Source organism: Podarcis gaigeae (genome assembly GCF_964106915.1).
Source record: "Podarcis gaigeae genome assembly, chromosome: 4".
Taxonomy (NCBI): Eukaryota; Metazoa; Chordata; class Lepidosauria; order Squamata; family Lacertidae; genus Podarcis; species Podarcis gaigeae.
Window position 1 is genome coordinate 23767629 of NC_139677.1, and position 26433 is coordinate 23794061.

The 26433-nt window shown below is 44.3% G+C and overlaps 1 protein-coding gene across 15 annotated transcripts in view; it reads left to right on the top strand.

Moving 5' to 3' along the window:
* FARP1 (FERM, ARH/RhoGEF and pleckstrin domain protein 1) overlaps positions 1-26433 on the top strand; it is a 184291-nt gene that overhangs the window by 156050 nt on the left and 1808 nt on the right. For all 15 annotated transcript variants that reach the window (XM_083735241.1, XM_083735244.1, XM_083735248.1 and 12 more), the window contains exons 17-26: positions 9041-9122; positions 11304-11541; positions 13993-14123; positions 15425-15493; positions 16606-16695; positions 17664-17746; positions 18151-18263; positions 19380-19543; positions 22363-22470; positions 24148-24299. In XM_083735241.1, coding sequence (XP_083591367.1) covers positions 9041-9122; positions 11304-11541; positions 13993-14123; positions 15425-15493; positions 16606-16695; positions 17664-17746; positions 18151-18263; positions 19380-19543; positions 22363-22470; positions 24148-24299 — 1230 coding nt within the window. The remainder of the gene's footprint in view (positions 1-9040; positions 9123-11303; positions 11542-13992; positions 14124-15424; positions 15494-16605; positions 16696-17663; positions 17747-18150; positions 18264-19379; positions 19544-22362; positions 22471-24147; positions 24300-26433) is intronic.

A 26433-nucleotide genomic window follows, 5' to 3' on the forward strand; every position in this document is an offset into this window, starting at 1 on the left:
GGTTTATTCTCTACCTGTAATGGCAACAGTGGTTGTCCGTGTTGAACAGGTATTCCATATAGTGTTTTGTCTGTGCTGGGGAAAATTAACCTCTTGCACCAGACGTATTTTTTCCTCCAGCCCTATATTTGTGCAAAGTGAGTTAAGCCCTTCCTTAGAATGACTTGATTTGTAGGGTTGCCTGTGCCCAAAAGGGATAGGGGTAGTCACCCTATGAATATATTTTCCAAATCGGTGGAGCCAAATCGATACTAAGGCTTTCTTCTGTTAGGAGTATTTTTTCTTTCTTTCAGATTTAATTAGCCAGAAGCACAAGTCTCTGCAGCAGGGCACCCTGCCCATTCTATAGTAGTGGGGATGCAGAAAACATAATTTGCTAAGACTTCCTCTCTTGGCATTTTTAAGGAATGTTCAAAGGAGGCCTCAGACAGGCATTTTTGCTCATGGACATAGAATTGTTTGAGATGGTGAATGATTTCAATATGGGCTTAAAGCTGTTTTTAAGAAAGAACAATATGATCTAGTCCTGGAAGCCATAGTCTTGTTTCATATTCACCCTTTTTCTGTTTTTTATCTAATGTCACACTTTTTTTGCTGTGCATTCAAATAGCCTTTACTTTCGTTGTGCATTCATAGGTAATAGAAACTCTTTAGTCGTTCTATAATACCAAGTACGGTAAGTAGGCCACTGGGAAACCTCTCTGGAGACAGCGCTTGCAAACTGTTGTTTATTGTGTTCTGGCAAGCTGTACTAGTCCAGGGGAATGTGTTAACCCCAAACTCATAACAATTTATAGGTCTGTCTTGGGAGGTTTTGACTGAAAGCAAGGTCAGTAACAAACTGCAGTTTTGTTTCTCTGGCCTGTGATTTAAATTTTATGTTTCGCATGAGGAAATCCTCTGCGTTAAGATTTATCCTAGATTATTTTTTATTTTTTTTGCACAGTGAGTTCTTTATTCTAATGTAATAGTTTTCCCAGGCAGGCTAAAACACCGCAGGGGGGTTTACTAGTTTTTATCCATTGCGCTGAACAATAAGCTGACTGAAAATAATGAGGCAAGTAAAATATGTAGACTGATTTTTATCTCCTTGCAGTTTCTGCAAATAAGCCTTGCTGGTTGCTTTCAGCATATACAGTATAACCTGTATGTCAGATTAGTCTCACCAGCTGTAGAAAGCCAGATTGTTCCTTGCATTTTTACTGTGCATGTCTACTTCGGGTTTCTTTCCAAGCAAGTGTGTGTATATTGGGATAGGACATACTTCTGAGTAGTCATACATAGAACAGAACTAGTAAAATTGAATTTGCACGTAAGAAATCCCACTTTTGGTACGAATGAATTTTTTTAAAAGAAGGTCATGAATACATTTCGTCCTAGCATTCTCTCCCTCTTTTTGCGATTGATTTCTAAGGCCATGGCTCATTACTTAACCTAGGCTGGATGTGGTCTGTTTCGTCTTCATTAGAGTCTGAAATAAGAAGACAAAGCTTGACCTCAAGGGGCTTCTTGTCTTAACACTTTAATATACAAAGACTCAGCTGTGCTCCCCTTAATTCAAAAGCTGCATTAAGGAAGTTCACAGTGGGGGCGGGGAATTCCCCTGTCCCATTGTCCTCTCAGCAGTCACCAGTGCCCCTTTCCACGTTGTTCTGGGATCATAGAATTGTAGAGTTGGAAGGGACCCTGAGGGTCATCTAGTCCAACTCCCTGCAATGCAGGAATATCAACTAAAGCATCCATGGCAGATGGCCATCCAACCTCTGCTTAAAAATGTCCAATGGAGAGCCTGTTCCACTCGCTTCCTGATGCTTAGTTGGAACCTCCTGTCTTGTAACTTGAATCCATTGGGTCACATCCTAGCCCTCCGAAGTAGGAGACAAGCAGCTTGCTCCATCTTCTGTGAGACATCCCTTTAGATATTTGAAAATATCTATCTTATCTCCTCTCAGCTTCCTCTTGTCCAGGTTAAACTCCCTCATAAGGCTTGGTTTCCAGACTCTTGGTCATCTTGATCACCCTTCTCTGCACACATTCCAGCTTGTCAATAACCTTTTTAATTTGTGGTGCCCAGAACTGGACGCTGGATTCCAGGTGTGGTCTGACCAAGGCAGAATAGAGCAGTACTATTACTTCCCTTGATTGGGGCACTATACTTCTGTTGATACAGCCTAGAAGAACATTAACTCTTCTTTGCTGCTGCATCACACTGATGACTCATGTTAAGCCTGTGGTCTACTAAGACCCCTAGGTCCTTTTCACATGTACTACTTGCAAGCCAGGTGTCCCCCTTCTTATATCTGTGCAGCTGATTCTTCCTGCCACAGTGTTACATGCCAATGTGTTGTTGTTCATCTGAGGTTGTATTCACCTAATTTTAAAGACCTGCTAAGGAACAGATTGTTGTTGTTATGTCCTCATACGTTAAACCATAGAAATCAAAGAAAATGTACTTCCTTTCCCCCCATGACTGTATATAGTAAGCAAATAAATAATAAACTCAGTTGGACTTGTGTATGAGTAGACATGTGCAAGACTGTGATGCAAGTTAACTTCTTTTGGAGTCAACTATACTCACCAAAAGCATCAGTAACCTGGAATAAGCATTTCTCACTTTAACTATTAGGTACACTTTGTGCTCTCGCTTCAGAGCATGTTAAAGTCATAATACGGGGGTACTTAGAGCGCTTTTACCTGGGTGCTGGATACCACGTTATCTCAGTAATCCTTAGTAAAGGTAAAGGGACCCCTGACCATTAGTTCCAGTCGTGGCCGACTCTGCGGTTGTGGCGCTCATCTCGCTTTATTGGCCGAGGGAGCCGGTGTACAGCTTCCGGGTCATGTGGCCAGCATGACTAAGCCGCTTCAGGTGAACCAGAGCAGCGCACGGAAACACCGTTTACCTTCCCGCTGGAGCGGTACATATTTATCTACTTGCACTTTGACGTGCTTTTGAACTGCTAGGTTGGCAGGAGCAGGGACAGAGCAACGGGAGCTCACCACGTGGCGGAGATTCGAACCACTGACCTTCCGATCGCCAAGTCCTAGGCTCTGTGGGTTAGCCCACAGTGCCACCCGTGTCCCCTCCCCCCCCAAAAAAAATCCTATAAAATAAACTCGGAAGAGTGGTCTTGAAGGAATCAAAGCTAAAATGTCTGGCTCTTGGTGCCAATTGAATGAGAGGCCAGCTGGACACCATGTGTGCAAGTAACTTTGAGCGCCTTGGAGGAACAGCTGGGTGTCAGCACAAGAAATAGTAACGATAAGCTAGTATTCTTTCTGCAGATGCCCAGCCGCTATATTTCATCTTGCTTATTTTATCTCAGAGGCCCATTTGATGAAGATTGGTTTCTGAAATCTGAGTTGATTAAAGAAGGTAGTTAAAAGAATTCCTAGGTTGTAAAAACAATTATTGGGTTTTTATCATCTTTGATCCCCTCTGCTTCATCTGTCTTCTTCCTGTGTTTGGAGATCAGTTTTCTTGTAAAGATGCTGCAGATTCCTTGTGGCTTCCTATCGACTAAAGCAACAAGTGGTGATCAGATGTTTTGCCTTGGGCTTTATCCTTTTCTGTTCTGGTCTCCATTTTCATGTCAGGACAAGAGCGATATTCCCTTACCAGGAAAAATGCCATAATTCAGTCATTCTGCATGTTATTTCAGGACTGCCTTCTGTTTTGAAGGGGCTGTGTGTAAATTACATTTTGTTTTTCCTTATTGTAGTTTGGAATGCATGACCCTTTTGAGCCATTGTTTGAACTAATGCAACCTTTGGGTACAGTCCTGCACTCAAGGAGACTAAGGGGCAGAATTACTTCAGCATGTCAGCATCCAACAATTTCTCCTTCCCCTCAGCAGGCAGCCTACTTGCACTCAGAGTAAAACTAGGAAATCAATTCAGTCACAGCAAAGGTGTGTAGTGTTAAAATGACCTTTGCTGCTACTGAATGGTCACATCATCATTATTATATTTACATCTGCTCAGAGCTTTCCCCAAAATCTGAATTCTCCTTATATTCAAAGCTTAATTTCTGGCTAAGATTTATGTTGATTTCTACAGAACCAGATTAAGATTTTTTTTTTCCTTAGCAAAAAGGGGGAAAAAGAAAAGTAAATACAGGTACAATACAGGTATTTATTCTTTACTGCTCTCCCAGTGTAATAAAATTAGCATTGAATATTGAGATGCCAATAAGTGGAGAGTGGAATTAATGCTGTAAAGCATAGCTTCTAGTGCTCACAATATGTTGCTATATTTCTTATAGCATCATAATTTTTTGTTGGTTTTGGGTCCTGCTTTGGGGCCTTTTATACCACTTTTTAATAAAAATTAAATTTTACCTTCTTTTTGGGGGAGGTGTAGCACCATTTTATGCTTCTATTTGAGTAGAATATCCTTTGGCACAGTCAGGGATAATGTCAGTGGCAATAATGTTGGTAGAGAAAATAAGAGTGTATTCAACTAAGTATTGCTCATAGTAGACCCACCGGAATTGACAGGCATCACTTATTAATTTCAATGGGTCTACTCTGCATAAAACTTAGTTGAATGCCACACATCATTTTAAACATATTTTCTCACCAAGTATGCATTTCTAAATATATTTTCTGTCAGAACTGCATTTCATCTAAGAAATACATGCATTTTAATGAATCGTAACACTTTCTTGAGCTGAAAACCTACCTCACAGAATTTGGGGAGGTGCTAATTCTGAAGGATAACCATTTTGTTCAGATCTGCACATTAGTCTGGAAGGTGTGAATTGGATCATTCTGAACATTCCACTTATGCTGAAACAGAGTATGACAGACCTATGAATGAACATATTCCAAAGTGACATGGATTAGAAAGAGACAGATCCACCCACCCCGAGGTCAGGCTAGCCTCTCCTGGCAATTGCGCACACTTCTGTAGTGGCAATTGCGCACTCCACCTCATATGTTTCTATGCCAAGCTTGTGACATTCATTACATTTTAAAAAAGAAAATCATGCAATATTCATGTCTTTCTTGTAGCACAAACTGGTCTTTCAGGGAGAATTTTTTTTTTTTTTAAGCTGTGCTCTGCATATTGAGGTCTGAGAGTATTTGATGATAAAGCTAGAAGATGCAGCAGTCTGGCTTCACTGGTCCACTAATATGAAATAGTTTAGCTTCTTCTTTTGGAAACTCTTTTTTAAAATTCTTGTTGGGCAGAGATAATTCAGTGGTTGATTCTCGCTGCAATATTTGTTTTTCCTCTGACGCTTCTCGAGCTAGAAAATAATATACAAGAGGCCTGTGTAATAAGGATGCTGAATGCAAATTCATGCTCACCCAGAAGAATTGTCTCAATAGCATTATTCTTTTTATCTTAAAACGTTGTGGATTCAGGAAGCTTTGTCTGCTCCACAATCATAAGAACGTTTATTTGGAAAGTGGCCCTGTTGAAATGAGCAGGAACAGACGCGGGTGGCACTGTGGGTTAAACCACAGAGTCTAGGACTTGCCGATCAGAAGGTCGGCGGTTCGAATCCCCGCGACGGGGTGAGCTCCCATGGCTCAGTCCCTGCTCCTGCCAACCTAGCAGTTCAAAAGCACCTCAACGTGCAAGTAGATAAATAGGTACCACTCTGGTGGGAAGGTACACGGCGTTTCCGTGTGCTGCTCTGGCTCGTCAGAAGCGGCTTAGCCATGCTGGCCACATGACCCAGAAGCTGTACGCTGGCTCCCTCGGCCAATAAAGCGAGATGAGTGCCGCAACCCCCGAGTCGGTCACGACTGGAGCTAATGGTCAGGGGTCCCTTTACCTTTACCTTTACCAGAGAAGTACACAGTTCTTTGCGCCCAAGGCAGCTTAGGGCCCACTGTTTATTGAACAGCAGCCTCTCCCCGCCTCGCCCCCCAATGCCACACAACAAACAACTTTTGTAAGAGAAGGAAAATGACTGCAGTAATTTGAGGTTGGGCATGGAGATGTTCTGCTGAAGGAACACCCCCAGAAATCTCACTCGGCTGGCACAAAGGCCTTCAGCATTCTGCTGCTGTGGCTGTAGAGACAGATATGGGGGAGACATGTTTTGTTTCAGCTGGGGCAGATGAAGGCGTCCAGTTGTGCTGATGCGTTTCTCATCTCTGTGCTTCTCCTAGCGGTAATTCCTCCTCTGGTCACTACTGTGGATGCACACCTGATTTAATTGTCTAATGTGTTGCAGTCACAAGGGATTCCCACACAGCGGGGTTAATGGTTCCACCCTTCATTTCACGTTTGCTGGTAACTTTGTAACACAAGAGTTGGTCTGGGGCCTGAAGCCTTGTAAGAGCATGTCCTTGGGGACTTGACCATCATGCCAAACAGGAGGGCTGGCTCCCACAGAGGGAGTTCACAGCCTCTTGGCTCCTCCCTGGTCCTTTTAACTCGGTGCAGCAGCTAAACCAATGTTTGGCTTAGCATGTTGCCGAACCAGGATTGTGGTTAGCTGCCTCTGCTTTACCCATGATCTATAGAAAAGAACAGTTTAACCATGATCCTGGGTTCAAACCTTGGTGCTAGATTGACCTAAAACAGCTAAGAGGAAGCAATGCTGCATGATCTCCTCCCCAAGAGCCAGCACATCTGCATTAAATCATAGTTTGGCTTAGTGTTATGGGCGAACATGGTCAGTGTTTTATTAGGTGTGAATTCTTTTTTCTTTCTTTCTTTCTTTCTCCCAGTTAAGCCTAAGCGAAACATACCCCCTCATTTTTTTTTAATTGAAAGCAAGATTACTTGTTTGCTTTTAATCCCCAAATTCCAATCCCCAAACTTGGAACTGAAGTACAGTGGTACCTCGGTTTAAGAACAGTCCCGTTTACGAACGATTCGGTTTGCGAACTCCGCAAAATTGGAAGTAGTGTCCCAGTTTGTGAACTTTACCTCTGTCTAAGAACGCAATCCGAATGGTGGAAGGGCACCGGTGGCGGGAGGCCTCATCAGGGAAAGCGCGCCTCGGTTTAAGAATGGTTTGGGTTTAAGAACGGACTTCCGAAACAGATTAAGTTCGTAAACCAAGGTACCACTGTACTTGCATTTCAGCATATTTGGCCGCATTGCTATAACCGAGAACCTTTGTGAATTGGGTTTTAATTCAGCTGAAACCTATAGGTGCTGAGTTAACTTGTGGCTGAATTATGCACTCTTGCAGCAGAGGTTAGTTGCCTCTAATTCAGTTATTTAAGGAAAGAAGAGGAAAAGTCTAACTAGATCTAGCTTTCGTTTTTACTACAAAAATAAGTAAACATCTTGAATAACTCCTAATGCCTTGAATAACTACCATAGAAAAATGGGTTTTCAACCAAATATCTCATTGCTTCTAGCTACTTTTGGGGGGGTGCATTTAGATTTCTTACAGAAAAAAATGTTTGCAATAAGGGAATGCTCACCTTGTGCGAAATCACAATCTTTTACAGTATGTTAGAAAACAAATGAAGAAGGATCCTTCTGCATTTGGAAGATTTGTGTTTGTTCCCATTAAGTGATTGGTTGCTCAGAATAGATCATTATCTCAAAATCAGTTAATGGCTTGCTTTGGCTTTTCCAAATGCTGAGTGAATGGGGAGTCTAAATATCTCCAGTGGAGAAGGACCAAATTTATTTATTTATTTAAGTGCCTGAAAGTAAAGGCTTGCACAATATACTGTGATACACAAACTAGAGTCTGCACTCTGATCTGGAGTTGTCTGGGTGCAGTCCCATCAGTTTCATCTATAGAAGTTCAGACTAACTTCCAAGGTTTGTAGCACTGCACCTCAAAGTAGAGTCAGGCTTTTAGGAATCCCTGGTGAGGTGGAATCTATAACTTTTTCTGGCTTAGATCCAGGCAGGTGATAGGTGCTTTCCTGCCTTACCACTTGCTGCCAATCACCAAGCCCCTTGCTTTACTTATTGGCATGTGAGAACAGCAATTCCCCCTCTTTTCCTCTCCCTCCATTGTCCTAACATGATCTGTAGCACACTAGAGGTGATAGAACAGCAACCTTTGGAAAGAGACCCAAGGGTCAGTGCTGTTTCGCTGCAAAGGAACATATCAGGGCAGTGGAGAAGGGTATTCTAGACCCTCCAAGGGTCTATCCTAGACCCTCTGAGTCTCCGTATTTTCCAGGGACAGTCCCCACTTTACAGAAGCCATCCCGGTTTCCGATTTGATCCCAGAATGTCCCACTTCTCCTTAGGACATCCCTATTTTTATCAGAGAAATCTTGGAGGGTATGCAGTTATGTGGCCCCCAAACCAAGAAAACAAGTAACTACATAACATTTAGAAGACATCTGAAGGCATCCTTGTATAGGGAAGTTTTTAAATGTTTTATTATGTTTTTAAGTATGTTGTAAGCCACACAGAATTGCTGGGGAACCCGATGGCTGGGGTATAAATAAGAAAAATTATTATTATGGAAGAGAACATCCTTATTTTCATAGGAGAAATGTTGGAGGGTATGCTATCCCATTCACGCAAGAAGTAAAATGAATGGTTGCACTTGTCACTTGGATTGCCTTGGGGGGATTTATTAATTTGTTTTCCAGTTTGGCAGGGGGATCAAATTGATTCATTTCCAGCTCAGTCCAAGGAGACAAGGGTTTCAATTTGCATCCTTTAAGTCTATCCCAGGATACTGTGGGCTGGAACTTTTGAATCAAACATTACAAGTATTCGGCAAATGCGTGTGTTTTCCCACTGTGTGGTAAATTTCCTTTCTGTTACTATCCCAGCATTTCTTTTTCCACCCCCCCCCCTCCAGTTGTCGGTCCTTGTAGCTTTCAAAACGATGCATTTGCCCTTTTGTCTTCAAAACTTTGTAGGTTTGCAAAGTTCATGGCCTCGGCACTGTCAGAAACGCAAGCTGTTGCAAAGGAAGAATGTACCTCGTGTGGGAATTAACAGCACATTAATAAAACTCCCAAATAGCAGCACAGAGCAATGTTGGGGTTTTTATTTTGTTTTTAATGTAGAAAATCCTTTTTCTCTTTGAGTGATGATACGGTTATAATGCTTGACTGACATGGGATAATTCTGTTGTTGGCAGGGAAGGCCGCTCTAATGCCCACTTGAAAGGAGATTACCAAAGAATTGGGGACGTTATGCTGAAGAACATCCAGAATATGAAGGTATGAATTATGCACAGCCTTCAAACCCTAGTGTGGATCATATGGGACCAGTTTATGCATGCATACACACACAGGCGTATGCAGCCTTCCTTGCTTGCTCTCTTTTTGAACAACAACATCACACAGTCCCTGCTGTATTTCTTGGAAAAACTTAATAGGTTCCCTTCTACAGTTATGTCTAGTTGGCTCAACTAGACACGGCTAGTGTCGGTGTGAACAACCAGCCGTGGAAGAGCTGGAACATACAGTGGATGCAGTGCGGTCAATATAATTGTCTTAGACATAAGTGTATAGCAAAGTGATTGGAAGGCGAAAAGGGTTGAGTAGGAGAGGACATTTTGGTCTTCTTGGTGACAAATCAGACCCATAGGACCATATGAGACTTAGCTAGCTTCCTAGTTCTGGGCCAAATCCCCTATGATGGATCGTCAGCATGATTTAGAATAATGAAGGTGGATGAAAAAGGTGAGATAGTAGAGGACTGTGAAGCCCCTGCATTGTAAAAGGATATGATCATTTTTTGTAGTAAGTGTTTATAGTTTTTCTCATCATGATAATTGCAAACGATATTGGATCTTTCAGTGGATTGTGCCTTTCATCGTATTTTTTTAAATTATACTGTTGTATGATTGGCTAAGCAATAAAAATTTGTGATTTGTGCTGCAATTGCTCACTGAAACAAAAACAAGTCAATGAATTTCTGAGCAATTAGAGTGGAGCTTCTGCAGCTGAAAACTATGGGTTGTCTAAAGCCCAAGTCATTATAGAAACAATAGTTATTAAAACTTGTAGGTCACCTTTTTGCCATAAGGTTTTCAAACACACGGGGGTAGGTTTTCCTGTAAGTAGAGGCATAGGATCACCAGTTCAAACCTGGTTTGGAAATGGTATCATAAGGGTCAGTTTTTTGAGATGCAGAACCCAAGATCTTTATATGAAAGCACCATTTGTTTGTGCTTCTGGTCTATACATGCATGTAGGTAAATAGGTTTGGAGGCTACATGAGCAGCATCCAACTCCAATCACAAGGAAGTTAACTGGGTGGGAAAAGCTACTGAGGCAATATTCAAGTCTGGGCTTGCTCCCATCAGTTTGTGGAGTGCTCTTTTGCATGGAGTGCTTTCTTATCCATGACTCTCCAAGCTCTCCTTAGCCTTTGCTGATGGATAGCACACAGGGCGTACAAAACTGTTGTTTTTCCAAGGCTGACCATAACATTTAATTTGAACATTACAACTCCATGTGTTTGCTGTTGTAATAACCTCCACATGGGAAGTGTAATATTCCAAAGCTTTACATCTCAGAGGTTGAGGGAAATTCCACAAAGCATCTCCAAACCGGTGTCCAAGATGGTCAGAGATGTTTGGGCCCAAGTTCCTCACAGCCTTTCCGAAAGTGAGTGTTGTTAGGACGCTTGAGCATTCCATAGGGAGGATGTCACAACAGAGAAGTGACCAGGCAGATCTTTGAAGGCACTCAGAGCAGAAACTCATTGGACTCGTACCAGCAGAGGAAGACTGGTGTAGGGCTAGGAGTTCCCTAAGAGATCCTTGGTGTCATTCAGAGGTAATGAACCTGTGGTCCCTCGTCTGCTGCTGGACCACAGCTCCCATTAACCCTGCCCATTGCCTGCATGGTCTGGGGCTGATGGGTGTTGCAAATCCAATACCACTTGAAAAGCTACAAGTTCCCTATCCCTGGTCTAAACCCTTTACATTGCCGGCATGAAAACAAGAAAGAAGTAGTAGTGGTATTCAGTATGGCAACAACATGGCGCTACTCCTTTCCAATCTCACATGCAGTTTATTGCCAGTCTACCTAGTTCCTGAGATCACTGTCAGAGACGTTCTTCCAGGTACTTTCACCTTTTGAGCTAAAGCACATGGCAACCAGGGACAGAGTTTTTGTGGCACCCCACCTCAAACAAATCTAACCTTGTTTCAAGCAAAGATCTTTCTATTCTCCTAGCCTTGTAAACCCTTTTAAGCCACTACGGAAGCAGTGTTGTTATATGTGTTTGTATCTACTGCACATTATTTTCTTGTGACGTTGCATTGTGTTGCATTTGATTTTATAGTTATGCCATCGTAGTAGCTTTTTACTATACACCTTTGCGCTGAAGATGCAGAGTTAAAGATGTACTGAATAATGACTGCGTCTCTCCCCCACTCCTTTCTCTAGCAACTGACGGTTCATTTGCGGAAGCACACCGAGGTCCTGGTTGAGCTGGAGAATGGGATCAAGAATTCTCGAAAGCTGGAAACCTTATGCAGAGACTTTGAGTTGCAGAAAGTCTGTTATCTGCCCCTCAACACCTTCCTTCTCAGGCCTCTGCACAGACTTATGCACTACAAGCAGATAATGGAAAGGCTTTGTAAACATTATCCACCGAATCATGTGGACTTCAGGGACTCCAGAGGTGAGTTGAGTATTGGAGGAAATCTCCCTTGATTAGCAGAGCCATACCTCTTAGCTCCTAAGGACATATTGCATGCAGATGTGTGTGACTGAACCCCGACAGCCCTTTATTTTATTTTTTATTCTGTGGCTTTAGGAGGAGGTGAACTAGAGTAGAAAGAGGGGGGGGGGGTGATTAAGCAGTAACCTGCTGTGCTGTGTCACTAATCTAAAGAGGAGACTCGGAGGAGATGTGATAGCAACCTTCAAATATCTCAAGGGCTGTCATATGGAAGAGGGAACAAGCTTGTTTTCTCCTGCTCTGGAGGGTAGGACTCGAACCAATGGCTTCCAGGTTCCGACTAAACATCAGAAAAAACTTTCTGACAGTAAGAGCAGTTGGACGGTGGAACGGTCTCCCTTGGGAGGTTGTGGACTCTTCTTCCTTGGAGGTTTTTAAGCAGAGATTGGATGGCCATCTGTCATGGATGCTTTCTCTGAGATTCCTGCATTGCAGGGGGTTGGACCAGTACTCTATGAAATTGGTTTCTGCAGAAGCAGCTTCTTGAGAAAAGGAGAGGTGGAGTTTAGTTATATGCATTTTTGTGCAATGCATAGTTGGGTCCTTAACAGAGTGATCCAGGCATATCTCTCAGAAACCCCGTAAGTTCAGTGGGGCTTGGATCTTAGAAACATAGAATCATAGAGTTGGAAGAGACCACAAGGGCCATCGAGTCCAACCCCCTGCCAAGCAGGAAACACCATCAGCGCACTCCTGACATATGGTTGTCAAGCCTCAAGGTATAGGATTTCAGCCCAACTCTCCCATACAAGTCCATTTCACAAACAACTGAACAATTGTGCAGAATGCTGAAACGAGGGTGGAAATGCTAAATAATTTATATTTCACTACAACAGGGTTATCCCTTGGGCTTCATTGAAAGTAATGATGCACTGGAAGTCATGGCACTCCAATAGGTTCCTTAGGTAGAGCCTCTAGAGAGAGATTTAAAAATACAGACAATCACAACACAATCATTGTTTATGGGCATTAGCATTTCAATCTTTCAAGCTTCTTATGACATTTCTGGGCAGCCATCCAGAATAATGTGATGACCAGTGGGTGTAAAAGGTAGCTGAAATGTGTGGTTTTAAATACAGAATAGAGAAGCAAAAATGCCTGATATTGAAACATGCCCAAAATACTGCATGAAAGGTGCTTTAAAACAAGGAAATGTGTGCACTAAAGTTATGTGAACTGCAGACCCACAAGCTAAAAAAATCAATGACTAAGATAATTTAATTATCTTGAAACCCAGAGGAACCATTTTTTTTAATCAGAAATATCATTCCTTGAAAGAATCCCAGTGTAATAAAAGGAGACAAGAGAATCTTATAACAAAACGTTGCACTTGTTATTAGTCTATATAATACTTAAATGTGTTTATACAGACCCATGGGGCAAGTACAGTTAAAAGTTATTTACATTATTTACATTAGCAGTTGTGGGTTGCTAAGTTTTCACCCCAAGATGGAGACTGCTGGAACTCATGCCATGCTCCCTACACCAGTAGCAGGACTGGCGGTTGGCGCTGTGGGTTAAACCACAGAGCCTAGGGCTTGCCGATCAGAAGGTCGGCGGTTCAAATCCCTGCGACGGGGTGAGCTCCCGTTGCTCTGTCCCAGCTCCTGCTAACCTAGCAGTTCGAAAGCATGCCAGTGCAAGTAGACAAATAGGTACCACTGTGGTAGGAAGGTAAACGGCATTTCTGTGCACTCTGGTTTCCGTCACAGTGTCGTGTTGCGCCAGAAGCGGTTTAGTCATGCTGGCCCCATGACCCAGAAAGCTGTCTGTGGACAAACACCGGCTCCCTCGGCCTGGAAAGTGAGATGAGTGCCGCAACCCCATAGTCACCTTTGACTTGAACCATCCAGGGGTCCTTTACCTTTGCCACCTCCTGGCTCACCTACTAAGTGCGGGGGGGGGGGGGGGAGGAATCCAGTCACCAAGAGAAATGGGTGGGAAAAGGCAATGGTGGGTAAGAATTAGGAGGCCTCACCATTGCCTACTGTTTCCTTGCTTTGGTGCTTTTGAAAACAAAAGTGCACCATCCCTGAGTGAAGACCTGGCAAGACTAAATCTGCCCCCGGAGCCGTAACATCAGATCTTGCGTGCAGTCATGGTCGGTGGAGTGACGGCCCTTGTATGACCTCCCTTCCCTGCTGCGGCTTCCCAGGAAGGAAAGGGGCAAGGCATTGGCGAGGTTGCAAATGCACCTGCAAGAACAACAGTTTGGCTCCCCGGGAGCATTATTGCATTGCACGAACCTTGCTTCTCTCCTTCCCGGTACAAGTCACAGTGCCTATTATGTGTGGTTCTTGAGGCATTTGGCAGAGGGGGACCCATGGAATGCAGATCCGGCCCAGGTAGTTCATCTGCTACCTTCTTCTGCATATGTGTTTCATTTCGCAGCTGCTTTGGCAGAGATTTCAGAAGCGGTCGCTCAGCTTCACAGCAGTATGCTGAAGATGGAAAATTTCCAGAAGTTGCATGAGTTGAAGAAAGATTTGATAGGTATTGACAATCTGGTGATCCCAGGAAGGGTAAGTGACAGAACAACATTTGGGAGCATATCCCTGTTTTTTTTTGGGGGGGGGATGTTTTAAAAATACTGTAATTGGGCTGAAGGAGAAGTATCTTGAAAGTTGTTACACTCCTTATATGAGCTTGGAATGTCTTGTTTGAATATGGCTCTGCCCAAACAGGAGGATGTTAAACCAAAGGGGTGAGAAGCAAGGGGGGCAGGTCTCCTTACCCTTACCCTTTTCCTCTGAAAAAGCAGGCAAAGGCTTATCTCTTTATCTTAACACATTGGTACCACAGCATTAAGGAATAAGATAAATCCTGTCTGCTCTTGGACAGTAAAATGCATTACTCTTACCTTAGCATTACAGGACTCCTTTGTACACATCGTCCCCTTCATTTGATTAATGCATAAAAGGATCCTGTTTCTCAACCACTTGCTTCAAAACACTACTTCCCAGAAACAAACTAAATACAAAGATTGCATATGTTGGAGGCAGGTGACTTGACAGTCAGAATTGGAGCACCAGTTACCTGCACTGGTAAGGGAGGGTGGGTTCTGCATCAATTGGACTAGGAAAATAAATGCACCATAGGTGGATTCTGTACCAAGAGCTGTGATTCTCAATAGACCATCACTGTATGCCATCCCCCTAGGAGATCTAAGCCCTCGCATTGTAAAATATATTTTTCATGTGATGAATCCTGTTCCACATCCTGTCTTTGTGCCGTTGCTGCTGAGAGCGACATGCGGAAGCAGCCTGCTATAAATGGACACTTTGAGGATGAGCCAGTTGTACTTCTTTCCACATTGAGCTGGCATATGCTCAACGAGGCTCTCTGTGTAGCCTTCCTGGCTAATGTATTGCCAGCCTCTCATGGAGGTGCAGAAGGAATTAAGGGATGTTTGGTTCCCCTCTGACTTAGTTAGTTAAATGACGTTATGTGGTAATAACTCTGTTCCTGGCTTCTATTTATTGCTCATTACCATGGCTCTTATTTTTTAATTGCATCCTGTTCTTTTGCTCAGTGCCCACCATGATAGACAATCCCACTTACCACCTCATTTCTCTGCAACCAGTTCCGACTATTTCCTAAGTGTCACCCAACTTCCATTTCATAACTTCTGACACAATGACAGAGCGAGGCCTTATGGGCAGAAGTGGCCTAGAGGATATTGCATGTGTGTAGCTGAATTACAACGGGGTGGGCAGGCATAAAACAATAAATCGAGTGATGCAACATTAATTAGGCCCAGACTTTCAGCCAGATGTTTGAATACTGCTCTGACATGGCATGTTTTGTTTCCATTCCTGCACAGGAGTTTATTAGACTGGGTAGCCTTAGTAAGTTGTCTGGAAAAGGCTTACAGCAGCGGATGTTCTTCCTGGTAAGTGGCAGGAATGTTTGTGTGTAACAATCAAACACAACTGTGCAATAAATGCCAAGTGGTGGAAAAGGTGGGGGGGGGGGGAGAAGCTCACAGAAGGAGTTTGCTGCAAATGGTAAAATAATCTAAGAAAACAACACTAGGAAAACAAATCACAGCCCCTGGCATAGAGTTGCATCCAAATTAGGATGGTGGTTTCACTCCCAACAAACCATGATCACTAAGCCAAGAACAAACCTTGACTGCAGATATTGTTTTGTTGGGTGAAACAAGCCATGATCCCTGGTTCAGACATGATGGTAAACCAAGGATCATCCTTTGTTTCCTCAGTTTGGGTAGCTCTTCTTTGGCGATCACTCATAGCCAAGTAAGATCGTCTTTCAAGAGCGTGGTCTTAACAGCATGGGTAGCCCACAAATGGGCAAGAAAGAATCATGGCAAACCATTATGTCTGAACTGGGCTGCTATCTTTTCCTTTCATCTTTCTGTTTTATTTGCATAAATGTGTACTAGTGACCTAGTACATATTACAATAAATCAACTGATACTTTCAACCTTTGGTGCTTCATCTTTGAGTCCCAAAGGCCACAGATGCATGGCTTGAAGGGTCTGCACCCAGTTCAAGAATGGAACAAAGCCAGCTCCTAAAATACCAGAATCTGCTACCTTGCCAATATGCAGCTTAAAAAGCAAAGCAAACCATCTTTGGGATGGCAAAGCAAACTTCCCTTTGCGTCCTGTGTCTCTCAAGATATATTTACTTGTTTTTGTGATCTTAAGACATCATGAAACTCTGAGATATATTTGGGCCATTGAATGCCAGGGATGGGGACAACAGCCCAATATTGGAAGGATCTCGTAAGTGTTTCCCACACTGTTGGATCATGTGATTAGACCCCTGAAATAGTGTGTGCTCTGGAATGTGGGCCCACTGGGCATAAATAGTGGGACGGTTACAGATACATACTGATGATCCAATATACATTACACACAAAGTGATGGGCACATTTGTAGGCTGTGTGTGCTTCCTCCAGATGGCTAGACCTATGAACCAAACCTTTAAATCTCCTGTTTTCAACCAAGTTACGTTGCTTCTTGTGTTTGCCTTTTAGTTCAACGATGTCTTGCTGTACACAAGCAGAGGCCTAACAGCATCGAATCAATTCAAAGTCCACGGGCAGCTTCCGCTATATGGTATGATGGTAAGTATGAGCTGTGGATCGATCAGTTAGCTGCTGGACGTCTCAAATCACATTACGTTGCAATTGATACTTTTTTGTCTTTATATGAAAGCCATTTCTGGAATTTTTGAGACAAATTAGAAATGAGAGTGCATGCGTGCTATTCTAGGGGACTGGAATAAATGGTCCAGCGTTAAATCATAGCCTTTTTTTATTTGTAGACTCTGTGTTGGAACACAGTGGCTCTGTTGGCTGAGAACCATGTGAAATCAGTTGATAACCAAAGCCTAAACAAGAGGATTCCCTAGGAACATGGAAAATAGTAGTTTTCAAAATAGAAACTTTGCATTTGACACCCACCACTGAAACATAACCGCTGCTGCCAGGGGTGTGCTAATACTATTTTGATGCACACACACATCCATCAAGTTACCTTTTTTGAATTGTTTTTAGTTGTGATTCTGAATCCATGCAGACTTGCTCAAAATCCAAAATGCAATATTTCCTGTGGTCATGATGAGGTAGGCCAGGCATAGGCAAACTCTGCCCTCCAGATGTTTTGGGACTACAACTCCCATCACCCCTAGCTAACAAGACCAGTGGTCAGGGATGATGGGAGTTGTAGTCCCAAAACATCTGGAGGGCCAAGTTTGCCTATGCCAGAGGTAGGCCATGCCCAAGTCGTTGTGCATTTCCTCCCATTTGCTGACATTGAAACGAGCGTGTACTGCTGGAATTGTGAAGCTAACAGGAATGGCTAATAAGGGCCTAGATCCAGACAGTGCTTACTCCAATCCTCCTGTATTTTTTGCCAGATTATCCTGAGCATTGCAATGGGAATTCAACCTTAGGTTTTTTTCCTGAAACAAAACTGTCCATGTATTTATTCACATAGTGCAGAACCGTGCTGCATTCTGCAGCTTAACATTTCTGCGGATAGTTGTCTCCTTTCCTGTCTTGTGAGGGTCTCTGTATGTCCATATCCTCAGATTGAAGAGAGCGAAGATGAATGGGGGGTTCCTCACTGCTTCACACTGAGAGGTCAACACCAGTCCATTGTTGTGGCTGCAAGGTAAGTAATTTCCACTTTGCGCTCTCTTTTTTTGCAACTTGTCAAAAGAAGATGATTATTACTACAACAACAGTTCACTGTAAATACATTTGTAATCATTTGTTTTCACCATAAGAGAACACACTAAAACTAGGGTGTTCTTAGAGTGTAGCTGAGGCATAGGCCAACTCGGCCCTCCAGCTGTCTGGGGACTACAACTCCCATCATCCCTAGCTAACAAGACCAGTGGTCAGGGATGATGGGAGTTGTAGTCCCAAAACAGCTGGAGGGCCGAGTTAGCCTACGCCTGGTGTAGCTTAAGGAAACAGGCTGAAAACTTGCATTCAGCTAAAAAAAATTGACCAGCTTGTGAAGCTCATAGTCGCTTGCAGTAAAATGAACAAGATCTCCCTTCGTGTTCCTAGCAGCCGCACGGAAATGGACAAGTGGACTGAGGACATACAGATGGCTATTGACTTGGCAGAGAATTGTAATGGCCCAACTCCTGAATTCCTAGGGGGCAGCCCACCAGACACTAGTAAGTACAGACTTAAGGCTGCAGTTTGCAGAAAACACAGCCACGTAGTATGAAGTCTGCTGCATGACAATGCAGCTATAAATAATTCTTTTGACTGCACATTTAAAGATCAGCATTACCTTTATTCCCTGGTTGACTTTAGTTCAGATAGAATGCATGGAAAATGTGTGTGTGTGTGTGTATTACAGTGCCTTGAATTGCTATTTTTATTCAGCTACAGCAACCCTAGCAAGGGTGCATTTTAAGAAAGTTAAGGAAGTACAGTTAGGTTGCAATCCCATACCTACTTAATATTGCTAGCCAGCTCCACTGAACTCAACAGGACTTATTTCTAAGTGAGATGTACAGGATTGCATTAAAGTACCGTTAAGTGCTCCAAAACAATGCCACTGGGAATGTGTAACTTTCCATGCAGAATTGGGTGAGCTTATCCCCAAAACCAGATTTATTGGTTTTTCCACTTGCAAATAGATCCCACTGTGTTCAGTGGGGCATACTCCCCACTTGTGCATAGCAATGCACCTTTGAACACATTCAACTAAGTTGCTGGCCAGTGGAATGCGACCTGCTGCACAATGTGACCTTTTCCCCCTCTCCTCCTCCAAGGCTGGGCTCAAGAGGGTCAGGAGAACAAAATGCACGCAAAGCTGTTTGACTTACAGAGGTCACAGTGCAACAGTGAATTAAAAGTGTGCTCGAGCCTAGAGAAGCAATAGACGAAGCGTACAAATGCCATGTTGGATTGTGGCATAATTTATTTTTTTAAAACCTACTTCTTTCCCCAATACAGTGGTACTTCTGGTTACAAACTTAATTTTTCCAGAGGACTGTTCTTCAGCTGAAACGGTTCTTATCCTGAGGCGCGTTTTTGCCAATGGAGTCTTGCGCTGCGCGCACCCCTCTAGCACACAATTTCCGTTCACATCCTGGGGCAAAGTTCGCAACCAGGAGCAGCTACTTCCGGGTTAGCGGAGTTCGTAACCAGAGGTACCACTGTACTTCACAGGTTTGGAAAGTTTTAAGCTTTACCAGAAGTAGCCTTTTGCTTAATGTTTTCATAGTTTGTATCTTCTGCAAGGGGGGAAAAAAGATATGGTTTCTCCCTGCGTTTCATAGAATCCCCCGAGGAATCCACTGTAGACCAGGAATCGGAAGACGATCTCAATGCGTCCCGCACCTCCCTCGAACGTCAGGCCCCTCACCGTGGCAACACGACGGTGCACGTCTGCTGGCACAGAAATACCAGCGTTTCCATGGTCGACTTTAGTATTGCTGTGGAGGTATCTGCCTCAAAACAACCTGGTCTGCAGCCCCTGTTCTTCAGAGACAATTTCCTTTCCGTCTCCTCAGAGGAAGCAACAACCAATCATCGCCTAACTTTGTTTCTGGGGAGTTGGCATTCAATTATATATTAAACCTCATTTTAACAAATTCCTTTTTCCACAAATTATGAATCGTTTTGGTAAACTCTCTGAATTTTTTCACAGTTCTAATTTAATTTCCAAATATTGAGATAGTATTTCCTCTGAGCATTTTGTTGCTGTTTTGTTTTTAATCTCGGAAAGGATGTTGTTCCTGACTCTGGCTGCTGCATTTTAATGCTACTTTATTTTAGGCTGTTTTTCTCCCCCTCTTTGGATTCTTGAAGTGTTCTCTTCTCAGTCTCATCTGCCTCCCTCCACTTGTGTCCTCTCTATCACAGGAAGTCTCTGTGTGTTTTTTGATGATGTATTTGAGTACAGCTAAACCAATTTTACACAGATCAGTTGGCTATTGAATGAAAATGCTTCAGCTCATTGAAATGCAGAATACACGCAACAGTATTGCATTTTAATGACAGCTAATTTCAGCTTTCTTGTAGAACTTCCACAATTAATTCCAGCTCTTTAGAAGAGACTATTTGAAGAGATCATGAGCCTTTTGAAAGTCAGTTCCTTGAAGATAATACTGCCTCAGTGTTCCTGGAAAATAACAGAATGAGCAAACAGTTCTTGTAAAGCGAATAAATCTTCAGTAAAATTGGTTCCAGACGAAAGGATAACACGGAACTTGAAGTAAACTATAAATTGGTTTAGCTTCTTCAAGGTACCTGCAGACACCCATTCTCAGAAAGAATGCCTCTAGGTTGCTTTTAAGTTGTATTGTGTAATGGGGCGGCTAACAACCATTTGGAGATTTACCGATTAGCTGTAGTGCACCTGCACTGATTCACCAGAGCTATCAACTAAATCATGCAGGTACAAAATTCGCCTCCTGGGCTGCAATTCTATACAAACCTAGTTAGCAGTGCATCTCCTTGGAACTCAGTTAAATGAGTACTTCAGTGGAGATGTTAAGAGGACTGCATTGCTAAGCCTCCGCCCAATGCATTAACATCATTTATTTTGAGTTTAAATGATCGGCATGAACTATTGAGCAACCTAGAAGCAGATTCCACTCTTTATACATCTGTCTTCTGTTCCGCAACAGCCCCTTGGCAGGCAGAGTCGCAGTCATACTGTCTCTTAAGTCTGTGGGTAATGTCACATCAGTATCGTAGTTTATGCTTTCTTTCTGTGTCTCTCCCTCCTTTCTTTCTTTCTTTCTGTCTATCTCTCTCTCTTGTGGTGGAAGATCCTCTCAGTGTCAGTGACTGTCCTTCCCTACCTGCTGGACTGATCAGTGATCAGCGGCCTGTTACCATTTCATATGTCTGCTGGTACCGAATGCAAAGCCTGTCCGTTTATGATACCCTCCAAAGTGCTGAGGTAACCGAAACAGAAATTAGGAACAGTAAAAGGAGAACAGGCACTTTTGTACTCCAGCATACTCAACACCCTGTCAGGTTTTCAGAATTCAGCTGGTTTCCAAAATGAAATATAAACAACCTTACCAGTTCTCTGCTATAATTGCTGGTGATATGAGGAACATTCTGTTTGTCTGTCCCTTTGGCAAATTCTAGTGGAGACAGCTTATTATGTTATTAAACCAGAAGCAGAATAAAATATATCAGCAATGGTTAATATATTCCACTTCGGTAGCAGAGGCAGTGAATATTTTCAAGTTAAATCGTGTGTTTATCACTCCTTTGTCAGGCCGGGATCCAGCGGGTGATCTCTGTGTGACTTAGAGCAGATTGGCAAAGCTCTCTGGACTCCCAAATCCCTAACCATCGCAACAAGTAAAAGCCCCCTCCCAGATTAGGCTATGAAACAAAGAAGGCTTTGGGGCAAGGATGGAGGAAACTAGACCCAAGTTTTTGTCCAGGACCACAGTGGCACCCTGTCCTTAATTCATTGCGCAAGTCCACACAGCCCTGAACATTTTACACACAGCACTGCTTGGTGAACCTTAGGATTCTGAATAAAAACTTCAGTATATCCTACTCACCAAAACAAATTGGATTTTTGCGTCCAACAGAACGCCATCCCTCAAATTAGCTGTCATTTTTTTCCTTCCTTCCCAGAGAGGAAGTTTACAGGTGTTTCTGTTTGAAGACTGCCAACTTAACTTGCTCATTTATTACATTCATACCTCAGCCAACACCCTTATAATTGATGACACCGCAGTCCAGGCTCCAGGTTTTTCCTCAGGAGTACAACTGTTCCAGACCTGCAAGGTGTGGGGGGGGGGGGAGAGCCTATTTCCTAGGGTTATTTCTGTTCATGCATTATATCTGGTGCTTTCAGTTAATTAAAGGATGTGCTTTCATTTTTCCTAGTAATTTTAAACATCTGCGCTTGTGTGCAGGACTTAAATCATTTGTGTAGAGATGCCTGTTCCCGTAACAAGGTTGCTAAATTGGTATAATATTAAAGCTAACACCCTCCCACCCCAGTATAGATATATAGATATAGAACTTCTTCCTGGAATGAGGTAACAGCAGATGATTTCTTTCCTTAGAAAATCAATTTACAAGCAAGCCTCATTTAAAGAATGGTAGGGAATTCTGAATCTGGAACTCTTAATCATGGTAAATGACCAATGGAGAAAAAAGTCAGCCAATTTCAATTAGAAAAGTATGATTTTACATGAGGCTTGCCTGTTTTTCCAACAGCCTGTTTTTCCATCTGCATATGACTTAACTCAAGTTTGCTGCACTATCTCTCTTCATTTTCAGAACCAACTCTCTGGAAACCTTTTGAGAAAGTTCAAAAACAGCAATGGTTGGCAGAAACTCTGGGTGGTATTCACCAATTTCTGCATGTTTTTCTACAAATCCCACCAGGTAGGTAACTGATGGTTGGAAGTCAGAGATGAATATAACTGGTAACTGTTCACACATTACATTGCTATGCATTGTTGATTGCCCCAAAGAATGCATTTGCAGAGATAATAAGCTTTTGTGAACTTCACGGATACAAAGTTCTTTCGTGCACGGAGAGAAAAGTTGAAAATGCTTAACTAGGATCAGGCTCAACCCTAATATTAATGAGGCAACTGCTTTAGGCAGAAGATGTTCAGGGGCAGTCTCTGGCCCCCAAATCTGGCCTGCTGCCTCAGGTGTGGTGGTAAATATCATCTTATCACCAATGTCAAAAGAAAGTTTCACTGCCAGTCCAGTCTGGAATGGGGAAGTGTCATCTTGTGAGCCTCCAGTGCAAAATGTATTGGGCTAGATCCTGACTGTGATCAGCTTGGAAGCCGCTACCATATCAGTAGAGGCTTTGACTCAATACACTTTCCCTAGAAATGTGAGGTCAGGGGCACATGGGGGCAAAATAAGACAGAACTATTCTGTAACAGATGGCCCAGCCACTGTCCTCTGCAAAAAGGTCAATTCAACATTTGTTCACTAGGATGGGGCGGAGGGGAATAAAAAAGATCACCATGTTAATTCGAGGCCACTTTCCCATTACTTTGAGCACTTGGGAAAGAAAACATTAGTGTTCAACGTTACTGCTTAGTGCAAAGGCACTTGAAAGGTGCTGCAGTTATTTAAAAACCACTTCAGTGTTTAACTTGGGAATGTGTGCTTATTATTCCATGGTGTAGTTACTGCTTTAAGAGGTCAAACATTGCTTATTTGCATGAAGCAACCACACAAAAACCTTGGGGGGGTATATTTTTGCTGAGAAGAAAACGACTGTTGAAATTGGTGCAGACAGGTGTATATAGAAAATCAAGGGAATTAGCACACTCATAGTGGACTGGCCACTGTGGGTGGAGATTGGCAAGGCTTTTGTGTCCATTTGCCACATTCAGCAGGAGCACTGACAGATTCCCACCTGCGTATGTGCTTTATTTTTTATTTTTAACACTGACTTTTAAATTGCTGTCATGCACACACACACACACACACACACACACACACACACACACAGACAGTGCCTTGGGTGAAGGGTGAGGCAAGAAATTGATTGATAATGGGATGACAAGCTACTTGGGGTAGAGGGAGAGAGGGAAGCAGCCTTCTTGTGAATAGTCCCCACCCCAGACCATAGTTTCCACGCAGACTCACTTCACAGCATCCATCTAGTGCAGTGATGGCCAAACTTAGCCCTCCAGCTATTTTGGGACTACAACTCCCACCATCCCTAGTTAACAGGACCAGTGGTCAGGGATGATGGGAATTGTAGTCCCAAAACAGCTGGAGGGCCAAGTTTGGCCATTACTGATCTAGGGGATCGGAGGAGCCAGAAGAATGGGACAGTCACACACACACACACACACACACCAAAAAACCCACCCGCTGGCCAGAGCTTTGAAGGTCCTATGAGTGACTCATTTCAACTATCTATAGCTTTTGGATTTGCACCCAGATGCCTCGTGTCCCTCCCAGCTGTGAGCCTACCATATGAGAGGCATTTTCTGTGAAAATTGTGGGGACACAGTATTCTGGATAAAGAGAAGTGACTTCTGGGGGGATGGTCCGTTTGGTGAATGATTTCTCTTTTGTTTTTAGGACAATCATCCTTTAGCTAGCCTCCCTCTGCTGGGTTACTCTCTTACCATTCCTTCCGAATCTGAGAACATTCATAAAGACTATGTCTTTAAGCTACACTTCAAATCCCATGTGTACTATTTCAGGGCGGAGAGCGAATACACGTTTGAAAGGTATGTAAGTTTTCCGTGAGCTGAAATGTCATTGCTTTTTAAATTCTTTACTGCAATGCAGAATTATTCATTCAGCTGCCTTGTTTTACACCTTATGGGTGTCCCATGAGCTATAACATAAACACACAACTACTATTATAAAGTACAGTGGTGCCCCGCAAGACGAATGCCTCGCTAAACGAAAAACCCGCAAAACGAAAGGGTTTTCCGATTTTTTAGCGGCTTCGCAAGACGAATTTCCCTATGGGCTTGCTTCGCAAGACGAAAGCCCATAGGGAAATCTCCAGGGACAGCGGGGAAGCGCAGCGCGCCTTCTCCTCTGTTCCCGGACCTGTCCTAAGGCTTGCGGTGGGAGGTCCAGGAACAGAGGACAAGGCGCGAAGGGCTTCTCCTCTGTTCCTGGGGCTTGCGGTGGGAGGAGGGTTTTTCCTCCCCACCGCCAACATTCAGAACAGCATTCTGAATGTTGGCGGTGGGGAGGAAAGCCCTCCTCCCACTGCAAGCCTTCAGGACAGGTCCGGGAACAGAGGGGAAGGTGCGCAGCGCTTCTCCTCTGTTCCCGGACCTGTCTTGAAGACTTGCGGTGGGAGGAAGGTTTTCCTCCCCACCGGCAACATTCAGAAGGCTGTTCTGAAGGCTGGCGGTGGGAAGAAAAGCCCTTCTCCCCCGCCAGCCTTCAGAAGAGTTCCCGCCTAGGCTGCGGATAGCAGCCTGCTGCCCCGCGCGACGGGCGCTCTTAAGCAGAGCGCCCCTCACACGGGGCAGACATTCGCCGCTTGGGGAGCCCTGCAGGGGAAGACCTGCAGGGCTCCCCAAGCTGCGAATGTCTGCCCCGCGCAGCGCCCCTCGCGCGGGGCAGCAGGCTGCTATCCACAGCTTGGAGAGCCCTCTGGACCTCTTCTGAAGGCGGGCGGGAGGCAAAAGTCTTTGCTCCCCCCTGCCTGCCTTCAAAAGCCGTCCGGGAGCATTTTAAAATCGCCCCGGTCCAGGACCTCTTCTGAAGGCGGGAGGGGGGCAAAGATCTTTGCTCCCCCGTGCCTGCCTTCCCGGGAGAGCGGAAAGTCTTTGCTCCCCCCCCCCCTTCAAAAGCCGTCCGGGACAGAGGAGAAACGCGCTGCGTTTCTCCGCTCTCCCGGGAAGGCAGGCAGGGGGAAGCAAGGACTTTTGCCCCCCGCCAGCCTTCAGAAGAGGTCCTGGACCTCTTCTGAATGCGGGTGGGGGGGCGAAAGTCTTTGCTCCCCTCTGCCTGCCTTCAAAAGCTGTCCGGGACAGCGGAGAAACACGCTGTGTTTCTCCGCTCTCCCGGGAAGGCAGGCTCCCCCCGCCTGCCTTCAAAAGCCATCCAGGATAGCGGGAAGCCCGGACTGCTTTTAAAATGCTGGTGGTGGGGAGCAAAGCCTTTAGGCCCCCGCCGGCCTTCCTGGACCTATTCTGAAGGCCGGAGGGGGGGGGAAGGCTTTGCTCCCCACCGCCAGCATTTAAAAGAGGTCCCTGGAGATTTCCCTATGGGCTTTCTTCTTGCGAAGCAAGCCCATAGGGAAATTCGTCTTGCGAAGTGCCTCAAAAAACGGAAAACCCTTTCGTCTTGCGGGTTTTTCGTCTTGCGAGGCATTCGTCTTGCGGGGCACCACTGTATGTATGTAAGTCCCCACTCCATGCTATTAATAGAGGATCTAGGAATGAGCACACAAATACAGTGGACGCTCGGGTTGCGAACGTGATCTGTGCGGGATACACGTTTGCAACCCGCAGCGTTCACAACCTGCGTCTGCGCACGTTGTGATTCGGTGCTTCTGCACATGTGCGACCACCAAAACCCAGAAGTAACCCATTCTGGTACAGTGGTGCCCCGCAAGACGAACGCCTCGCAAGACGGAAAACCCGCTAGATGAAAGGGTTTTCTGTTTTGGAGGCGCTTCGCAAAACGAATTTCCCTATGGGCTTCCTTCGCAAGACGAAAGCCCATACGGAAATCTCCGGGACAGCGGGGAAGCACAGCGCGTCTTCCCCACTGTCCTCGGACCTCCTCCGAAGGCTGGCGGTGGGGCGGAGAGCCCTTCTCCCCGCGCCAGCCTTGGGATGGCTGTCCTGAAGACTTGCAGTGGGAGAAGGGTTTTCCTCCCCACCGCCAACA